Below are 16,931 nucleotides of genomic sequence, written 5' to 3' on the forward strand. Positions count from 1 at the left end.
AGTAATGCTATATGAGATCAATAACCCATATATATCTATATACCGCACGGCCCAGGATCGGCTCAACAGTAGCGCTGCAGACGCCCGCGTCATACTAACCAGCAGGCTTACACTAGCCCTAGAGACTGGGCAGGACCGCCGCAGGGAGAACGTACCTACTAGCGATGAGCTAGGCCTAGTGATACCTGACGCAGCAGGTGCAGAGACGTCCCGTCCCATCGTCCTAGCGGCCCGTAACTCTAGCGCCCTGTTTACTATCAGCGCCGCCCACCCATCTTACATGCCGCTACACTACGTACTGATGTTTCCCCACGGGGATTCTGGGTGGCGGCCGGGGCTAACGCTCCGTAACCAGGACGGATCCCGTCTGCAGACGTTGCTGACCCAGCAAACCTACTATCGATACTATCTACACCCCCGCCCTGGGCAGACTACAAATCCGTTCCGCTTCTACAGGCTGTTTCAGCAGTACGTTGTGGATATCTGGGCTATCTGCGACCAGGCCCGGCTGGCCTGGATCCGAGCAAACCAGGCACAGCTGCGGGCAGACCTGTATAGCGGTGTTGCTGATGCCGTTATGGGCAACAACGACGCCCAGGCAGGCCCTGTTGGACGCCGCGTTGTCCTGCCGTCGTCCTATCTAGGCAGCTCACGATTTGTCAGCCAGTGCTATCAGGACTCTATGGCTATCGTCCGTCGATATGGCCGCCCTACCCTGTTTATCACTTTTACAGCTAGCCCATACTGGCCAGAGGTTGCCCGTAAGCTCCGCCCTGGGGAGACAGGCCTGAATCGGCCTGATCTAATCTGCCGGGCCTTCCATCTGAAGGTGCAGAAGCTAGTAGCCGATGTGAAGAGCAACCTGTTTAGCACCCATCTGGGCCACGTGTACACGATTGAGTACCAGAAACAGGGCCTGCCCCATATACACCTGCTGCTGTTCCTGACCCCACACGACCGCGAGGCGTTCACGGATCCTGTAACAATTGATAGCACTATCCGGGCTGAGATCCCTTCCCCTGTGGATGACCCAGACGGCCTGCTTACAGAGGTTGTACGGACCTTCATGCTTCACGGGCCATGTGGGGAGCACAATCTGCAGGCCCCGTGTATGGTGCCTCAGCGCGACAGCGCCCCGCCGCGGTGCTCTAAGAACTTTCCTAAGCGTTACTGCCTATCTACAGTGGTCTATAAGGACGGGTACCCTGAGTATCAGCGCCGGGATGATGGCTGCACGCTTGCTGTACGGTGTAAGGGCCGTATTGTACACCTTAATAACAGCTGGGTTGTCCCGTATAACCCTGGTCTGCTCCGTAAGTACTGGGCCCATATCAATGTAGAGGTTTGCGGCACTATCCACGCTATCAAATACGTCCACAAGTACATCTACAAGGGCACTGACAGGGCAGTACTAAACGTCTCAGAAGCAGATGAGGTTAAGCAGCATCTAAACGGGCGATATATCAGTCCATCTGAGGCTGTTTGGCGGCTGTTTGAGTACCTAGTACACATGGAGCGGCCCACTGTAGTGCCCCTAGCGGTCCACCTACCGAATGAGCAGATAGTTACGTTCCCTGCTAACGCTACCACTGCAGAGTTATCAGCCTGCCTGGAGCGATCTGTAACTACGCTTACGGCGTTCTTCCAGCGCAACGCTGACCATGAGTATGGCCGTGAGGTCCTATATCAGGACTATCCATCCCAGTTTGTTTGGCACCTCCCGTCACGGACCTGGCACGTGCGTCAGCGCGGCACTGCGATTGGCCGCATGTACTTTTGCAGCCCGCTACAGGGTGAACGGTTCTATCTACGGCTTCTCTTGACTACCGTACGGGGTCCACAGTCCTACGCGGACCTGCGTACCTTTAGCGGCACAGAGTATCCTACTTTCCAGGCCGCCGCAGCTGCCCGCGGGTTACTGCTACACGATGGAGACTGGGTAGCCTGCTTCCAGGACGCCGTTACGTTTGCCACAGGCCAGGCGTTACGGTACTTCTTCGTTGCTGCTCTCTTAAATGGGCCTGTTACAGATCCAGCTGCTATCTGGGCAGCCTTCCAGGCGGATTTGTGTGACGACTTACCTGAGGCTGCTGCTGCCCTGCTAGTATCCGCAGATCCAGACGCGTACCTTGACTACGGCCTGTATCTGATAGAAGGGCTGCTGGCAGAGTCTGGCAAACGTCTTACGGATTTCTCACTCCCTGCGTGCCAGTTCAACTGGGGAGTACGGCTGCAGAATCAGCTTCTTGCCGCTGAGCTGGCCTACGATACAGACGGGCAGGACACTGCCTTCTGGGACACTGTTACAGGGCTGAATATGGACCAGCGCGCCGTATTTGATGCCGTTACTGCCGCTATTGAGGCTGACCACAGCACTGCCCACTTCTTCGTACAGGGCCCAGCAGGCACAGGTAAGACGTTCCTCTGGCGCTGTATATGTGCCTACTATCGCTCTACAGGCCAGGTGGTCCTGTGCGTTGCGTCGTCGGGTATAGCTGCTGTCCTGCTGCCCGGCGGCCGCACTGCCTACTCCCGTTTCCGGATCCCGTTGGATATCCACGACGATTCCATCTGCCCTGTTGCTCCAGGCTCGGAGCTTGGGCGGCTGCTGCAGGCCGCTACTCTAGTTATCTGGGACGAGGTGCCTATGCAGCACCGTTACTGCTTCGAGGCAGTCCACCGTATGCTGCAGGACGTCCGTAGCTCCCCTGCCCTGTTTGGCGGCCTCCCTGTAATTGCCAGCGGCGATTTTGCCCAGATCCTACCCGTCGTCCGCCGGGGCCAGCGGCCTGCCATCGTTAACGCCTGCCTGCAGCAGTCTACGCTTATATGGCCGCACATGACCGTACTGCACCTGCGTCAGAATATGCGGGTGCTATCTGGGGCTGACAACACCTGTTTTGCAGCCTGGTGCCGGGGACTGGCTACCCGTGAGATGGATGGCCTGATCTCCATCCCAGACTGGATGACCGTCTACTACAGCCTACAGGGCTTCCTGGATCACGTCTATCCGCCGCACCTCCTCCAGCAGGCTGCTGCGGACTATCAGGTCCTCAACGGCCGTGCTATACTGGCCGTACGGAACGACGCAGTGGCTGTAATCAACGCCGCAATGCTTGCTGCCTTCCCTGGTGAGCTAGTAGAGCTGGTTGCAGTGGACTCTGCTGAGGTTGAGGACAATACAACACAGGATCTGCCTCCCGTAGAGCTGCTGCAGTCCTTTGAGCCCCCGTCACTGCCCCCGTCACGCCTTCTGCTCAAGGTAGGCGTACCAATAATGCTTCTACGGAACCTGTACCCAAGCCAGGGGCTCTGCAACGGTACCCGTTTAGCGGTTACACAGATATCCTCCCGCTGTATCCAGGCCCGCATCCTATCTGGCGAGTTTGCAGGCCAGCTCCGCCTGCTGCCACGTATCAGGCTCACTTCAACCAGTAGAGAGCTCCCGTTTATCGTCAGCCGGGTCCAGTTTCCAGTTCGCCTCTCCTTTGCAATCACTGTAAACAAGTCACAGGGCCAGTCACTCTCTGTTGTAGGCGTTGATCTGCGTCACGCTGTGTTTACACATGGCCAGCTATACGTAGCTATGTCCCGTGTAACTACACTTGCAGGCCTGTCAATCCTGCTGCCAGCACCTGATACTAGCGATGAGCCATCCCGTACAGTCCCTAATATCGTATACCCAGAGGTGCTCCTGTAGCCAGCCACAACCTACTAGTATATCAGCCCGCCAACGTCGCCGCTACCAGTATATCAGCCCGTTAACGTCACTGCCACAACCTACTAGTATATCGGGCTAACGGCTATTAATAGTACGTTACCGCCTAGTTATTCTGCCGTTACAGGTGCTATTGTGCCCGCAGGTTGACCTTCACCGTGAGCTTACAAACCCCCCGCGTACCAGTATCCAGCACCAATCAGGCCACGTACAGTGACTGTACAATCCAGATACAGTATAGCCACAGGCCCTATAACATTATTTAATGGCTGCCTATTTACTGTTTTAGCCCGACAAACAGAATATACTATTCACGGTGAGCTACAACACCAAAATATCGCAGGTCTTGGCAGCTGCTAGCTGGCTGCGATATACTATATAGGCAGCCGCCCTCCCCCCGTTTTACTACTCTCTAGGTCATCAATATGGACTCCTCCGCCCCCGCCGACGACGTCGCCGCCCCCGCCAACACCGCCGCCGCCGACGCCGCCGCTGCCCTCGCCGCCCCCGCCAACACCGCCAACACCGCCCCCGCCAACACCGCCAACACCGCCGCCGCTGACGCCGCCGCTGCTGCTGCTGCTGCCACTGCTGCTGCTGCCACTGCCGCCGCCGCCCTCGCTGCCGCCCCCGCCCTCCCGCCGCTCCCCCTGCCCCCGGCCCGCCCACCGCCGCCGCCCTGCTCGCCATGCCGCCCGCCTCGCGGGCCTGCACAAGGCTGGCTTCTCGGCCAGTCCAGCGCCAGCTGGAGTTCCGCGCGGGCTACGAGCCCAGCAAGTTCAACCTCGCTGGTAAGTAACCCCCTGTAAGTGTCCTGTAGAGCCCTGTACTGACAGTAAGCAGTTCGGCAGCAGAACCTCGAATCTGCGCTCGCGCAGGTTGTCGGCCGCGTCGCCCCCACCGAATGCGACTCCTGCCAGCGAGCAGCTGGCCCGTATACTACCTGCGTGGTAGTTACAGGCCAGCTGCTCGACTCGTGCGCCAACTGCCACTATGGCAGTGAGGGCGCCCGCTGCTCCTTCCGCCGTAAGTTTACAGCCTCCACATTCCCCATACAGACCTTATTGACCCTGCTACAGCCACGCCCGCCCCCGTCGTCCCCGTCCCCGCCATCGCCACCCCCTCCAGGTCCCGCCGCCAGGTCGCTGCCGCTGCCGCTGCCGCTGCTGCTGCCCCTGCCCCTGCCGCTGCCCCTGCCACCCCCTCCAAGAAGCGCCGCCGCACCACCGCCACCCCTGCTGCCTCCCCCGCCGCCGCCGCCGCCGCCGCCACCACCGCCACCGCCTCCAAGAAGGAGAAGAAGAAGGAGAAGAGGAAGAGGAAGAAGAAGAGTAGGTTACAGGCCTGTAAAAGAAATCTACTGGCTGCTAACATTTTTTACAGAGGTCCGTAAGTGCGTACGGGACGTAAAGAAGTCCGTAGCGGCTCTAGAGCTTGCTATGGATTCCTCCTCCTTAGAGGACAGTGATGAAGATGATGAGGATTAAATAGTTTACAGGTCTGCACATGAATGAAACAGTGTTTACAGTGCTATTTACACTCCTGTTACTGTTGTGATTTTCCCTTGCTTACTAACTCTCTACCCCGCTACCCCTGTAAACGCAAAGCTCTGCACCCGCTGGCCCAAACACTGGCATAAACGTTAATAGGCGTTTCTGCATAGGACCTACCGCACTGGTCATAGGACTCTACCTTTGCCGGATACCATAGTAAAGGATTATTTCTAATTGAAGCTAGGGACTCTAAGTACTAGAGGTGCCTATTTTCTACCAGCCTACCCACATCATACGTAGCATGAGTGTGGCAGGTGGATTGATTCCGGGCATCACGAGCATCTCACGAGTGAGCCGCCAGCGCTCTGCATCAGAATGTTACCAGCAAATATCAGCAAAATACAAAGTCTCTATTAAAGGAATATTAATGCTAGAGTGCGAGCAGCGCAGGGCAGCGCAGGCCGGGGCATACGAGTCAGAAGCGCGCTCTCCAAGCCGCTAGCCCAGATTTTTACCTCCTTGCCAAGAACCCAGCTTATGCGATCTGAGGGATGTTACAAACCATCAGCGGAAATGTGCCGCCTGCCTGATCCGGGGTCAAGACAGGAGCAAAAAAGCTGACAATATCAATTGCTCCTTCCAGTCTTCCGGACGGAACATGGTCCGGCTTAACGGTCTAATGGGCGGCTACACCACTCAGTTCAACACCCTTCTACAATTCTTGACAGTATCTCAGCATTTAGAAACTTTGGTTTTATCATGGGGATGGCTCTGCAACTGTCGAAAATATGTCTGTATCATATCGATGTCCGAAAGTCACGCCAATCCCTTCTCTGCTTGACATCTCAAGTGCGGTCGCATTCTCGTCTTTCCTGTCTGCTCGGAGCAGTCTGAGTGACTATCCATTCAGCTTGACAGTCATATACCATCAGAGCTGGTCAAACGCGCTTCGACTGAAAGTCGTATGGACCTGGAGCTCTGCATCAAGTTCTTGTCTCCTCAAGGGGTTCGTTTGGAGCAACGAACGCGTTTAACATCTCGCAATCACTTATATGAACCTCGACGAAGGTTACTGTACACCCTTCCTGGAGACGCTACGGACAGAGTGTATACGCCCTCAAGGCATCGATTTTCTGTACGCCGCCGCCGAAACGGTTTCGACTGTGCTCTTTGACGAGGAAAACGCATCCGTATCCAGGGAGCTGATGACATGGGTGCCTCGCTGAGCGATGCTCGGAATTGTATCAATATCACAAACCGAGACCACGACAGATGTCCTGCGCCTCGCTATGAGAATTATTCCGACGACCCAGACGATGATAGTACGGAGCCACTGAGCCAGGCTGATCGAGAACCGTTGGCTGGGGTGCGGTTGATCAACGAGACTAGAATACTTCCATGTTCCGTCTGATCCGTTCGCTCGGAACGAAAAACTCCATCTTCTGCTCCCGGCGCATCCACATGTTCTACGATTAGCGAAAGGAAGGAAGACGCCAGTCATCTTTCGGGACCGGGTCATAGCGTTGCGACTTGTTTGTGAATTTCTCAAGTTGCACAGCAGCGGCGTGATCGGCTGGGGACCCGCAAAAGGAGCAACGGACACGCTAGCGATGCACCCCTGGGAAGCCGCGGTACGTCTGCACACGACAACTCATCTCTCGGATTTACGCGACTGTAACGAGAAACGGTCGCACAGCGACACGCAAGCTTGGGCGATAGTTCCAAGGCCATTCGGAGCAACAGCAGGCGCTCTGAGTGGCGAACATGAAACTGCCGTGCAGAGCTTCTGGTCGGGACAACTGATCTCGTCACTCGATACCCTATGAGGAGAGCCGTGTCTACTTCGGACCTGCACATTAGACCGGGGCGAAAGTTAATGTTCATCAGTCGCACGAACCGTGGTGGCGTTACCACGACAGCTAAGTTCCAGATGGAGACCTCACTTGGGTGGTATGCATCTTCGCATCGAAAAGATCTAGTGCATGCAAATTGCCAGTATCCGACTGATACTGGCACATGGGTTTGCGCAGAAATGTCGACCAGGTTGCTGGATCTTGACATTCTATGCACTGCATGTCTTTGCAACGACATGAGTCTTCCGACCGACGGAGTTGTGCCAAGAACAGCGAGGATCTGGCTGTACGTTGCATTTGAGGAATGTTTGTGTGGCGTTAGACTGACATTCAACAGCGCGTACAGCGCCACGCTTGTCACCCGCAGTGCCATGCGGTCGCGCAATCTCTCCCTGGAGCCGCATGGCTTCGTCCCGTTCCACCTGGCGGACCAACTCAATGGGGAAATCCCTTGACAAGGAGACATCCAGGCACGTTTCGCTGTGCCTACGCCGCAACGCTGCAATGCCGCGAGATAAACCCCATGCATGCTCATGGCGGTGAGCGCTTCTTTCCCACTCGAAGCAATCACGTCTGAAAGCTGCAACGGTCCATTCGAACAATAGTAAGAGATGTGGAGAACCGGTGATCAGCTTGATCCGGACAGGATAATGTTCCGACTGTGGACCCGTAAATCCGGAGGATCTATTTTTTGGGCAAAGCTGCGCAGAGATTGAGCGGTCAGTTCTCGATGTTATGTGGTGCACGGAAAGGAAACTCACAATAGACGCCCACCCAGCCCTGGCTCCACATCTGGAAAAGCGGGTCAACCAAGTCTATGTCACAACCTACGCTCGCACAGACGCTTTGCGCATTGACAAATGCCGAGATCGACTTTTGGAAACTGATTAGGATAATCATGAGAGCTCGTAGAATTGGAAGGCCCGAATCGTTCGAATGCCGGCATGCTAGGAACAGTAAGAAAGCACAACGCTCTTCAGGAAAAACAAGTGGGAACTCAGTACCACCTGTACATAACCGCGCCCCAAGCAGAGCTGTGGAATCGACAGACCCGTAGCATATCATCCTTTAACAAAGGGTTGCCCTAGCTGTTCGAAATCCTCCGTTTCCGATCCAAGCAACATCACTCCTCAGCCTCCTCTACCTGTACTGCCATGACTCGAACTTGAGCTCATCTAGTCAGAACTATCGAAAGGACAAACTGCTAAACGGGAACTGCGTTCCGCACCGATCAGACGATGATGCTTGACGATATAAGATGTACTTGGCTACCGGACAGCGGAGACCATACACGGCTTCTAGACGGTCCTCCGCCGCACTGCTCTGAGACACGGCCACTTGATATTTTCACATCAGCCACGCCATCTGAGCGCTGGATTCATTCAGCAATGCATTCCACAACCGGATCTTCGACCCCCAGCAGCAGGTCTGGCTTCGAGGTTCTCGACCCACACACTCCACAATTAGAACGGGTACGTGTATTCGAATCGCTGAGGTGCTTCCTGCATGACGCAAAATAGGATCCCTTTCCACCAGCTGACACTCAGCAGTCTACCTCAGAAGATGTCGCTATCGTGGGCCTTTCATGCCGCACTGCTGGTGGGAACAACACACCTGATAAACTTTGGGACTTTCTTTTAAATAAGAAAAACGCATCTGGCGAAGTCCCAGCACAGCGATGGGAGCCATGGAGGCAGCAAGACCCTCGAAACGGCAAGATACTTGACAACATCATTCGTAAAGGCTACTTTCTTGAAAACCTCGAAAACTTCGATGCAGCTTTCTTCGGCATCTCGCCGAAAGAAGCTGAGCTCATGGATCCTCACCAAAGGCTGGCATTGGAGCTCGCATGGGAAGCCTTGGAAAATGCCGGCGTTGATCCGAAGAAGCTCGCTGGGAGCGATACAGCTGTCTACATGGGTGTAGATTCAGACGATTATTCTCGGATGCTGATGGAGGATCTTCCTACCATCGAGGCTTGGAGCGGTATCGGTACCGCATACCACGGCATCCCAAACAGGATTTCATATCACTTGGGACTGCAAGGGCCCAGTACAGCAGTCGATGCAGCTTGCGCAAGCTCACTCATCGCCATCCACCTAGCCCGTCAAGCTATTGTATCCGGAGAAAGCACTGTTGCCATCTGCGGTGGCGTTAATGTCATCTGTGCACCTGGTCTAACACACATGTTGGAGAAGGCGGGCGCATTGACCACCGAAGGTGTCTGTCGCTCATTCGACGATGCCGCGTGCGGGTATGCACGTGGTGAAGGCGGCGCTGTTGTTGTGCTCAAGCGTCTCAGCGCTGCGATCGAAGACAACGATAACATTCTTGCCGTCATGAAGAGCTCTGCATCTGCTCAGGACGGCAAGACAAAGGGCATCATGGCACCCAACTCAAAGGCCCAAGAGCTTGTAGCTAGGCAGGCGCTCGCACGGGCCGGCAATATCGACCCGCATACCATTGACTATGTTGAAGCGCACGCGACTTCAACTTCCCTCGGAGACCCAACAGAAATCAGCGCCATTGCTCAAGTGTACGGTGCCGGGCGCTCGTCTGACTCACCTTGTTATGTCGGTTCCATCAAGCCAAATGTTGGACATCTCGAAGCTGCAGCTGGCGCTATTGGCTTTGTTAAGGCAGTGCTTAGTGTGCAGAAGGGCGTCGTCGCCCCACAGACGCTGCTGAACAAGCTTAACACTAAGATTGATTGGGCCAGCAGTGGACTGGAGGTTGCCAGAGAACAGAAAGCATGGCCGGAGCGCGATCTGCGGAGAGCAGCGGTGTGCTGTTACGGTTACGGAGGGTCAGTCTGCCACGCCATTCTCGAGCAGGCCCCCACGAGATCGCATCGTCTTGGAAGGCTTCAGCAGATCCCAAGCACCGGCCTGTCTCCAAATTCAGATACGGCCGTTGTTCTTACACTATCAGCTATGCAGGAGAAGCGCCTGCCCGCTCACGCTGCTTCGCTAGCACACTGGCTTAGTTCTCGCGATGGCATGTCTGAAGACCTCCGTGCTGTTGCGCGAACATTATCTCAACACCGCGCTGCACATGATTACCGCGTCTCATTTGTGATACCTATCAACGGTCACGAGGATGCTGTCCGTAGTCTGACAGATTTTGCAAAAAGCAGACCAGATCCATGGACGACAAGCAACCGTGTGCTTGACAACGCAATGCAGAAGGGAGTTGTGTGGGTTTACTCCGGTCATGGTGCGCAATGGCCTAACATGGGAATGGAGTTGCTATGCAACCACACCTTTTACTACACTCTTTCCTCGTTGGACCCCATTTTCCAGAAAGAAGCAGACTTCTCAGTCATTGAAGCATTGGAGACAGGCAACCTAGGCGACTCAGCGAGGGTACAGATATTGACGTACGCTGTACAAATCGGTCTCACAGCATTACTCAAGTCGCAAGGAGTTAGACCGCAGGCTATCATCGGACATTCCGTGGGAGAAATCGCGGCTGCCGTTGCTGCTGGCTGCTTGACGGCGCACGAAGGCGCCATTGTTGTTTCGAGGCGAGCAAAGCTTTATGCACGTGTCCAAGGCCAAGGTGCGATGGCTCTGGTTACATCACCGTTCGAAACGGCAGCGCAACAATTAGTAGGAAGGGTCGATATTGTTGCCGCTATCAAATCGTCGCCATCAACTTGCGTGGTCAGTGGTACGACTCAGGCTGTTGAGCGGTATGTTGAGCGTCTTCAGAAGCAAAGTATCAAGTCTTGGAGAGTACAGACTGATATCGGTTTCCATTCACCGATGCTCGGGCAGCTTGTGTCTGCACTGCAACAGAGCTTGGGTCAAGATATCAACCCTCAACCAGCAATCTTACCAATCTACTCGACCTCAGCTTCAGATGCGAGAACCACATCACTGCGTGGTATTGAATACTGGACGAAGAACATGGTAGATCCTGTCTGGCTTGTCGATGCTGTCGACGCCGCTGTGGAAGATGGCTTCCGTGTTTTCATGGAGATCTCCACTCATCCAATTGTCTCTCATTCTATCTTTGAAACATTATCCGCTCGGTCGATCGATGAGTGTGCGACTTTCGGCATCATGAAAAAGGACGTTTCCGCTGAGCACAGTATCTTGAATGCTATTGGTCAGCTGCATACTCTTGGTGGACAAGTCGATTTTGGTGCCTTGCACGGGCAAGGTCCTTGGTCGACTAGAGTGCCCAACACTCCCTGGGTACACAAGCCTTACTGGAAGACCATCTCCATGGGTTCCAGGTCTGCTGCCCAGCAACACGACGTTGATACACATACAGTGCTCGGTGGTGTGATGGAGATCGCGGGCAGCAACACCAAAGTCTGGACGACGACTTTGGACGGTTCGACAAAACCGTACCCTTTGACGCATCCACTCGACGGGACTGAAATCATCCCTGCAGCAGTCTACTGCAATACCTTTCAGCGAGCCACAGGCGCAACCATTCTCAACAACTTGGAGCTCCGAGTCCCAACGCCAATGGCAGCCGATAAGCGCGAGCTCCAAATTGTTGTTGAGGGGGATGAGGTTCGCCTGGCCTCTCGTCTCAAGGAAGAAATTACAGGTACCACCCATGTTGATCATGCATGGGTCCAGCACAGCGCAGCCAGATTCACAGATACCGACATGTCGTCTCATCAGCAAACACTCTCGATCTCCGCCATCAGAATGAGGATTGGCACTCAGCTGCCAAACAGCTTCGCATGGGACTATCTACAGAGCATTGGTGTGTCCGGTATTGCGTTCCCGTGGGCTGTGCTAGAGCACTTCGGCAACGACAAGGAGATGCTCGTTAAAATGGATATGGACCCAAGCTCACAAACTTTGACTTGGGACGCACAAAGTTGGGCTCCTTTCCTTGATGCGGCGACATCAGTCGGATCATCCATCTTTTTCAAGAGTGTCCGAATGCGTATTGTCAGCGGCATTGATCAAATCTTTTTCCTCTCCACTGATATTCCTCCCAAGGTTGGGTATCTATTCATCGAAGAGAGTTCCGAGGGCGAAAACCTGAAAGCCAACATCAGTGTTTTGAGTGAGGATGGATTGCTTCTCACCAAGATCAAGGGTATGCGTTTCTCGGACGTCGAGGCAGTCAGCGACAAGAGCAAGGGTGTAGATTCATTGGTACACCGTCTGACATGGGTACCGCCAAAGTTCTCCGAGACGCCGTTGGTGATGAATAACGTTGTCGTTGTGTCTGCCGAAAGCCCGATTCTCGACAATTACGTCAATACTCTCGAAATTGTAGCCAAGAGGGTCGTGACGGTGCCATCTAGCGCAAACCTGGCTGAGCCAGAAATCAAGACCTTGTTGGAGCAGAAGAACGCTATTGCCATATACCTGCCCGGCGCAGTCGACAGTGCGGACGAGATATCCAAGAAAGCACATGCATTTACCTGGGAAACAGCGAGAATTCTTTCCATTCTCGCAGAGATTCCCAGCGCACCAAAGCTCTTCGTCATTGCTGACAGCGCATACAAAAGCCAGTCACCCACATGCCTTGCCCAGTACCCTCTCTATGGTTTCTCTCGAGTGGCAGCATCTGAGTACCCAGATGTGTGGGGTGGCCTCATCGACAACGAAGGACCAGCATTCCCCCTGCTTCCTGTGAAGTATGTGAAGGAGCAGAGCGTGGTGCGTGTACAGGATGGCCTTCCTCGTGTGGCTCGTCTGCGACCTTTTGCTAAAGATCAGCATCACAACGCGCAGACGAAGGGTCTGTTACCTCAACCACACGGTACGTACCTGGTCACTGGAGGTTTTGGTGATCTTGGTCTGGAAGTGCTGGAGTTTCTAGTACAGAAAGGTGCTCGAAGACTCGTCGTTGTGTCGCGGCGTGGTCTTCCGCCTCGCAGAGACTGGCCGTCGGCTACGGGCTCCATGGGCGCAGTGGTGAAGAAGATCAGCAAGCTCGAGAGCCTAGGCGCTACCATCCATGCCCTTGCAATCGACATAGGCTCTCCATCGGCGTCCACCGAGCTTTCTGCAGCGCTCGATCGGCTTTCACTCCCATCAGTACTAGGCGTTATCCACGCTGCTGGCGTCTCCGGTTACGGCTACATCAAAGACTCCACACACTCCGCCTACTTGGAGGTCATGGGGCCCAAGATCCAAGGCGCGTTGAATTTGCACAACGTCTTCCCCTGTGGTACTCTCGATTTCTTCGTCCTCTTCTCTTCCATCGGCCAGATCCTCGGCACGCCTGGCCAATCCGCCTACGCTGCATCCAACGCCTTCCTCGACGGCCTTGCAACGCACCGCCGCTCGCAGGGCTGCAACAGCATCGCAATACAATGGACCGCATGGCGAGCGCTAGGCCTGGCTTCGGATACTGCGCTTGTGGACCTCGAGCTGCAAAGCAAGGGTGTCACGGATATTACGGTCGAGGAAGGGTTCCAGGCGTGGATGCACCTGTCCAACATCGACACCGATCATGCGGTTGTGACGCGCACGCGCATACTGGACGCTGGCGAGCCGTTGCCGTGCGAGCTCATCGCAGATGTCGTGCAACGGCGCGCTGCACCTGCTGCTGTCTCTGCCACGTCTGCTGCTGCCCCGCAGGTTGCAGCGAAGCCAAGAGCAGGACCAGAGCTTAAGGCGCACCTCAACGCCGAGATCAAGGGATGCTTGTCGCGCGTCTTGCATCTGGGTGTTGAGGAAATTGAGGATCGTTCTGCAATTGCTGATCTGGGTGTCGACTCTGTCATGACTGTTGCGCTGAGGCAGCAGCTGCAGAAAGCTATGGGGATTACGGTACCGCCGACGCTCACGTGGAATCATCCTACGGTTGGACATCTGGTGGAGTGGTTTTATGAGAAGGTCGAGAGAAGAGAGTGATGCAAGTGGTGAGACTTGGAACCATTGTGTTTTTTCTGGGCGTATAATTATCTAGAAGGTTCATTGACTGGCGTTTATAGAAGGGATGGAGTTGGCGCATAGACGTCTCGAGCAATTGGTTGCTTTTTGTTTTAACAGTCTCTTAACATACCTTTCCTCTCTTGAGGCAGAACAGCCCTCGTTTTCATATATGCTAGTCTACTCCACGTCTTCTGCCCGCAGTTCCGCGTTTTCGTTGCAGAAATAGACTTTGTCTTCGAAACGGGTGTTGTGAACATGTCCGTCAAGGATGAGCTGGCGTAAAGCAGAACCGACTTCATCAGCATTATCATCATCAATACCCAGTAAGCGACTTATTTCCCATTGATAGACGCCCTCGGATGGATCTGTCATGTCTCGAAGGCACCTCAAGACAGCTGTGGGTGTGACCACGACACCCGAGTGTTCGCGCGATGCTATGTTCGTTGTATCTCTGACAGCGTCGGCGAAGGGTTCCGAGTCGTAAGTTTCGAGTTCTGGCATGGATTCGTCGGTTTCCCAACCGTCCGCGTCTGCCTTGCTGCTCCCGCGCGGCTCGCGCCCGCGTTTCAAGGCCTCGCTCAACCTATATACTCTGTCCTCCCTGAGCAACTGTTCACTTTCTCCCACGAAATGATACGTATGGCTGTGAGGGAAGTTGCCTTCGAAGCGGATGTTACCGTCTTGTTGCAAAACCGATGCAGCCTCTGTTACTCTCTCAAAAGACATTCTCAGGCTAGCACAGATCTCACTCGGAGCGTGACCCTCGGGCTTTGGGAGAGCTCTGAGATGGCGGAGAAGACTTGTCTGGTCCTCAAGGAACGGAGAAATGGGTCCGATAACAGAGGAGAGAAGGCCGGCATTGAAGTCATCGTCATCGTCATCGTCTTCCCATCCATCATCCATCTCGTCATCCTCGTCGATTTCGTGATCTTCGTCGGCAGTGTCTTCCCTTTCCAAGTTCTCGTCTTCGTAAAGACATGCTAGGTTCTCTCTTGTCTCCCTGAGTTGGTCATAGGCTTCGGTCTCGATACTGTTATTATTTGACAGAGTCCACCAAATCTTGTCGACGCCTTCTGTAAAGTAACTAGCGCTAATTCCAGCATCATCGCGGCAGATAAGGATGAGCTTTTTGAATGTCGAGGTCCGCCGTTGCGCATCACTTGAGTGTGTTGGAGCGTCGCTTGAAGTAGCGTAGAAGTTCACATCAAGAAAGCCCTCTACCCATTCCTCCACATCTTCATGTGGATACAACAGCTCGAGTTGTTCCAGGTTCGGTGGCAAGTTTCTTGGTTGGCAAGAACCTTCAGGGCTCCAATTAGATGACCTTGCGGTGAAGATGAAAGGTTGTGGTATGACGAGCGACTTCAGGACTGTGAAGTCTTTCAACGATGTGGTCGGATGCTGGCACATGTCCATCAGCCATTCGAGCTCTCCGTCGTCATCCGCGGCCTCAAGTGTTATAGAAAGATACTCTAAGGTTTTCTCGAAACAACGTAATTGATCAAGGAAATAGCCAGTGTTCAGCTCTGTCGTCAGATCGTCACCTATGTGGTAGCCATCATTAATGAAGAGAATCTTAAGGTTCTTCAGCGCGCGACATGCCAACGCCTCGAGAAGCTCGCTAAACTCGATTTCTGCTTTTTCCACGAGTGGTCGATCGGCGAATTGGATCGATACAGTAAGATTGAGGTCGATGAGGTTCTCAGCGCCTTGTAGACTGCCGGGGCCATTGAGTCGCAGTACAGTACCGATGGAGATGGTCCGTAGATCCAAGCTTGTGAGTTTGTCGAATTCAATGCCGCACTTCAGCAACGATGTGTCTCCGGTAACGAGATGGCTGATGTTCCTCCATCCATGCAGAATTGCATCCGGTGGGCTTGTACCACCCCACAGACCAGATATGCACTCACTCGATGGTGGACCACGCTGATGATCCTTGATCCAAAAGTCCAGGTCAGTCAAGTTAGGAAGCAATGCCAGCAGCAAACCTCCGAAGGCCGACTCGATAGAGTTGTCGATTGACCTCCGCCACAGATGTGCCGACCTGTAGCCTAGCTCGTCCAACTTTGAGATGCACCGGGCGCGAAAGTCGAGAAATTCGAACCCATGTTCCACATAGACTTTCTCGACACCTTTGCGCACTGCTCGAAAGCGAAGTGTCTTGACTTTGCTGGCGAGGTCAGGCCGGTCCAGAAGCGTGCGGAGTATTTTGGCTACGGCGTTGACCTTGGGATGGCAACCGCAAGAGATGGCGAGCCTTGCGGTAGTGTGAAGAGCTTCCTGAGCTATAGGTCGGAGCGCACTGGACGTGAGGCACAAGTTCTTGAGATGCTTAGGCGTCGCTGAGTCAGGCAGGTAGAGTGCCACTTGTAGGAGTAGCTCCTCTGGAAGCTGGTCCAGAGGCATGGCGCTGTCGTAGCCTTCCGGGTCACAAACGCTCTCCCAGCAGTGATCCGAGCCAGCTCACGAGAGCCTGGCAAAGGTGGGTCGATGCGATGGCGGCCTGAAGGGCCCCGTGCCAGGAAGGAACTAGTGCATGGCACTGCCAAGCCATGCCGTCATGTCGTAATTCCTGCGCCAGCACGTGATCACGCGCTTGCGAGAAACAGGCAGTGCGATTAACGACTGGTCCGTACGGTCTGGAACTCACCGCTTGTCAGATGTGGAGCTTTCGGCTCTGCGCTCTGCAGCGTCATCTGTTCTCTAATTCCGTAAATCCGATCGACGCTTGTGGGGCGAAGCAATGCCCCACATATGGATGGCCAGTTCGACGCCGCAGCCTGGTCCCTGTCGCAATTTGGCGCTCATGTAACGAGGAATCGGATTTACGACTTTGTTGATAACCGTTGGCAAAGCCCCATCTCCTCCACATGCAGGAAACATGGCCATAGCACCTCACGTAAAACTCTTCGACTTTTGTTGGAACCCGCCACCACGACACCACCAAGAAGTCTTAGGCATACAAGAGAAGGAATCCACTGAAGCTGTGGGGCGCAAACTTGGA

General features: G+C 54.4%; 5 protein-coding genes across 6 annotated transcripts, besides 18 other annotated features; 3 read left to right on the plus strand and 2 right to left on the minus strand.

The window, feature by feature from the left end:
- Nucleotides 1-4,225: part of a mobile genetic element that runs on past the window's edge.
- On the plus strand, nt 5-4,078 carry EKO05_0002747 (uncharacterized protein; the record flags this gene model as incomplete). 2 transcript variants are annotated; one of them, XM_059635988.1, is made up of 3 exons in its annotated part: nt 5-3,659; nt 3,814-3,876; nt 3,933-4,078. In XM_059635988.1, 3 exons carry the CDS (start codon nt 5-7, stop codon nt 4,076-4,078), a joined length of 3,864 nt encoding a protein of 1,287 aa, XP_059491971.1. The 2 variants fall into 2 exon arrangements, with proteins under 2 accessions (XP_059491971.1, XP_038801334.2); XM_038938041.2 differs by having other exon boundaries at nt 5-4,078.
- Nucleotides 6-3,625: a mobile genetic element.
- Nucleotides 6-3,694: a mobile genetic element.
- Nucleotides 21-3,694: a mobile genetic element.
- Nucleotides 627-3,622: a mobile genetic element.
- Nucleotides 894-3,514: a mobile genetic element.
- Nucleotides 3,462-3,622: a mobile genetic element.
- Nucleotides 4,144-4,527, plus strand: EKO05_0002748 (uncharacterized protein; the record flags this gene model as incomplete). The annotated part of the gene is made up of 1 exon (XM_038938021.2): nt 4,144-4,527. The coding sequence occupies one exon, from the start codon at nt 4,144-4,146 to the stop codon at nt 4,525-4,527; it is 384 nt and encodes a 127-aa protein (XP_038801335.2).
- Nucleotides 4,151-4,225: a tandem repeat.
- Nucleotides 4,226-4,272: a tandem repeat.
- Nucleotides 4,273-4,418: a tandem repeat.
- Nucleotides 4,273-4,861: a mobile genetic element.
- Nucleotides 4,862-4,916: a tandem repeat.
- Nucleotides 4,917-5,354: a mobile genetic element.
- Nucleotides 4,932-5,006: a tandem repeat.
- Nucleotides 5,007-5,049: a tandem repeat.
- Nucleotides 5,354-5,430: a dispersed repeat.
- Nucleotides 5,431-5,652: 222 nt separating this feature from the next.
- Nucleotides 5,653-5,680: a tandem repeat.
- A 1,076-nt stretch (nt 5,681-6,756) lies between these two features.
- On the minus strand, nt 6,757-7,599 carry EKO05_0002749 (uncharacterized protein; the record flags this gene model as incomplete). Its single annotated transcript, XM_059635989.1, has 1 exon — nt 6,757-7,599. The coding sequence occupies one exon, from the start codon at nt 7,597-7,599 to the stop codon at nt 6,757-6,759; it is 843 nt and encodes a 280-aa protein (XP_059491972.1).
- A 703-nt stretch (nt 7,600-8,302) lies between these two features.
- EKO05_0002750 (6-methylsalicylic acid synthase) lies at nt 8,303-13,906 on the plus strand (the record flags this gene model as incomplete). Its single annotated transcript, XM_059635990.1, has 2 exons — nt 8,303-8,536; nt 8,615-13,906. 2 exons carry the CDS (start codon nt 8,303-8,305, stop codon nt 13,904-13,906), a joined length of 5,526 nt encoding a protein of 1,841 aa, XP_059491973.1.
- Nucleotides 13,586-13,623: a tandem repeat.
- Nucleotides 13,907-14,104: 198 nt separating the features above from the next.
- Nucleotides 14,105-16,333, minus strand: EKO05_0002751 (uncharacterized protein; the record flags this gene model as incomplete). The annotated part of the gene is made up of 1 exon (XM_038945127.1): nt 14,105-16,333. One exon carries the CDS (start codon nt 16,331-16,333, stop codon nt 14,105-14,107), a length of 2,229 nt encoding a protein of 742 aa, XP_038801337.1.
- Between the last annotated feature and the right edge of the window lie 598 nt (nt 16,334-16,931).

The sequence above is a fragment of the Ascochyta rabiei genome, chromosome 4 (assembly GCF_004011695.2).
Source record: "Ascochyta rabiei chromosome 4, complete sequence".
Lineage (NCBI taxonomy): Eukaryota > Fungi > Ascomycota > Dothideomycetes > Pleosporales > Didymellaceae > Ascochyta > Ascochyta rabiei.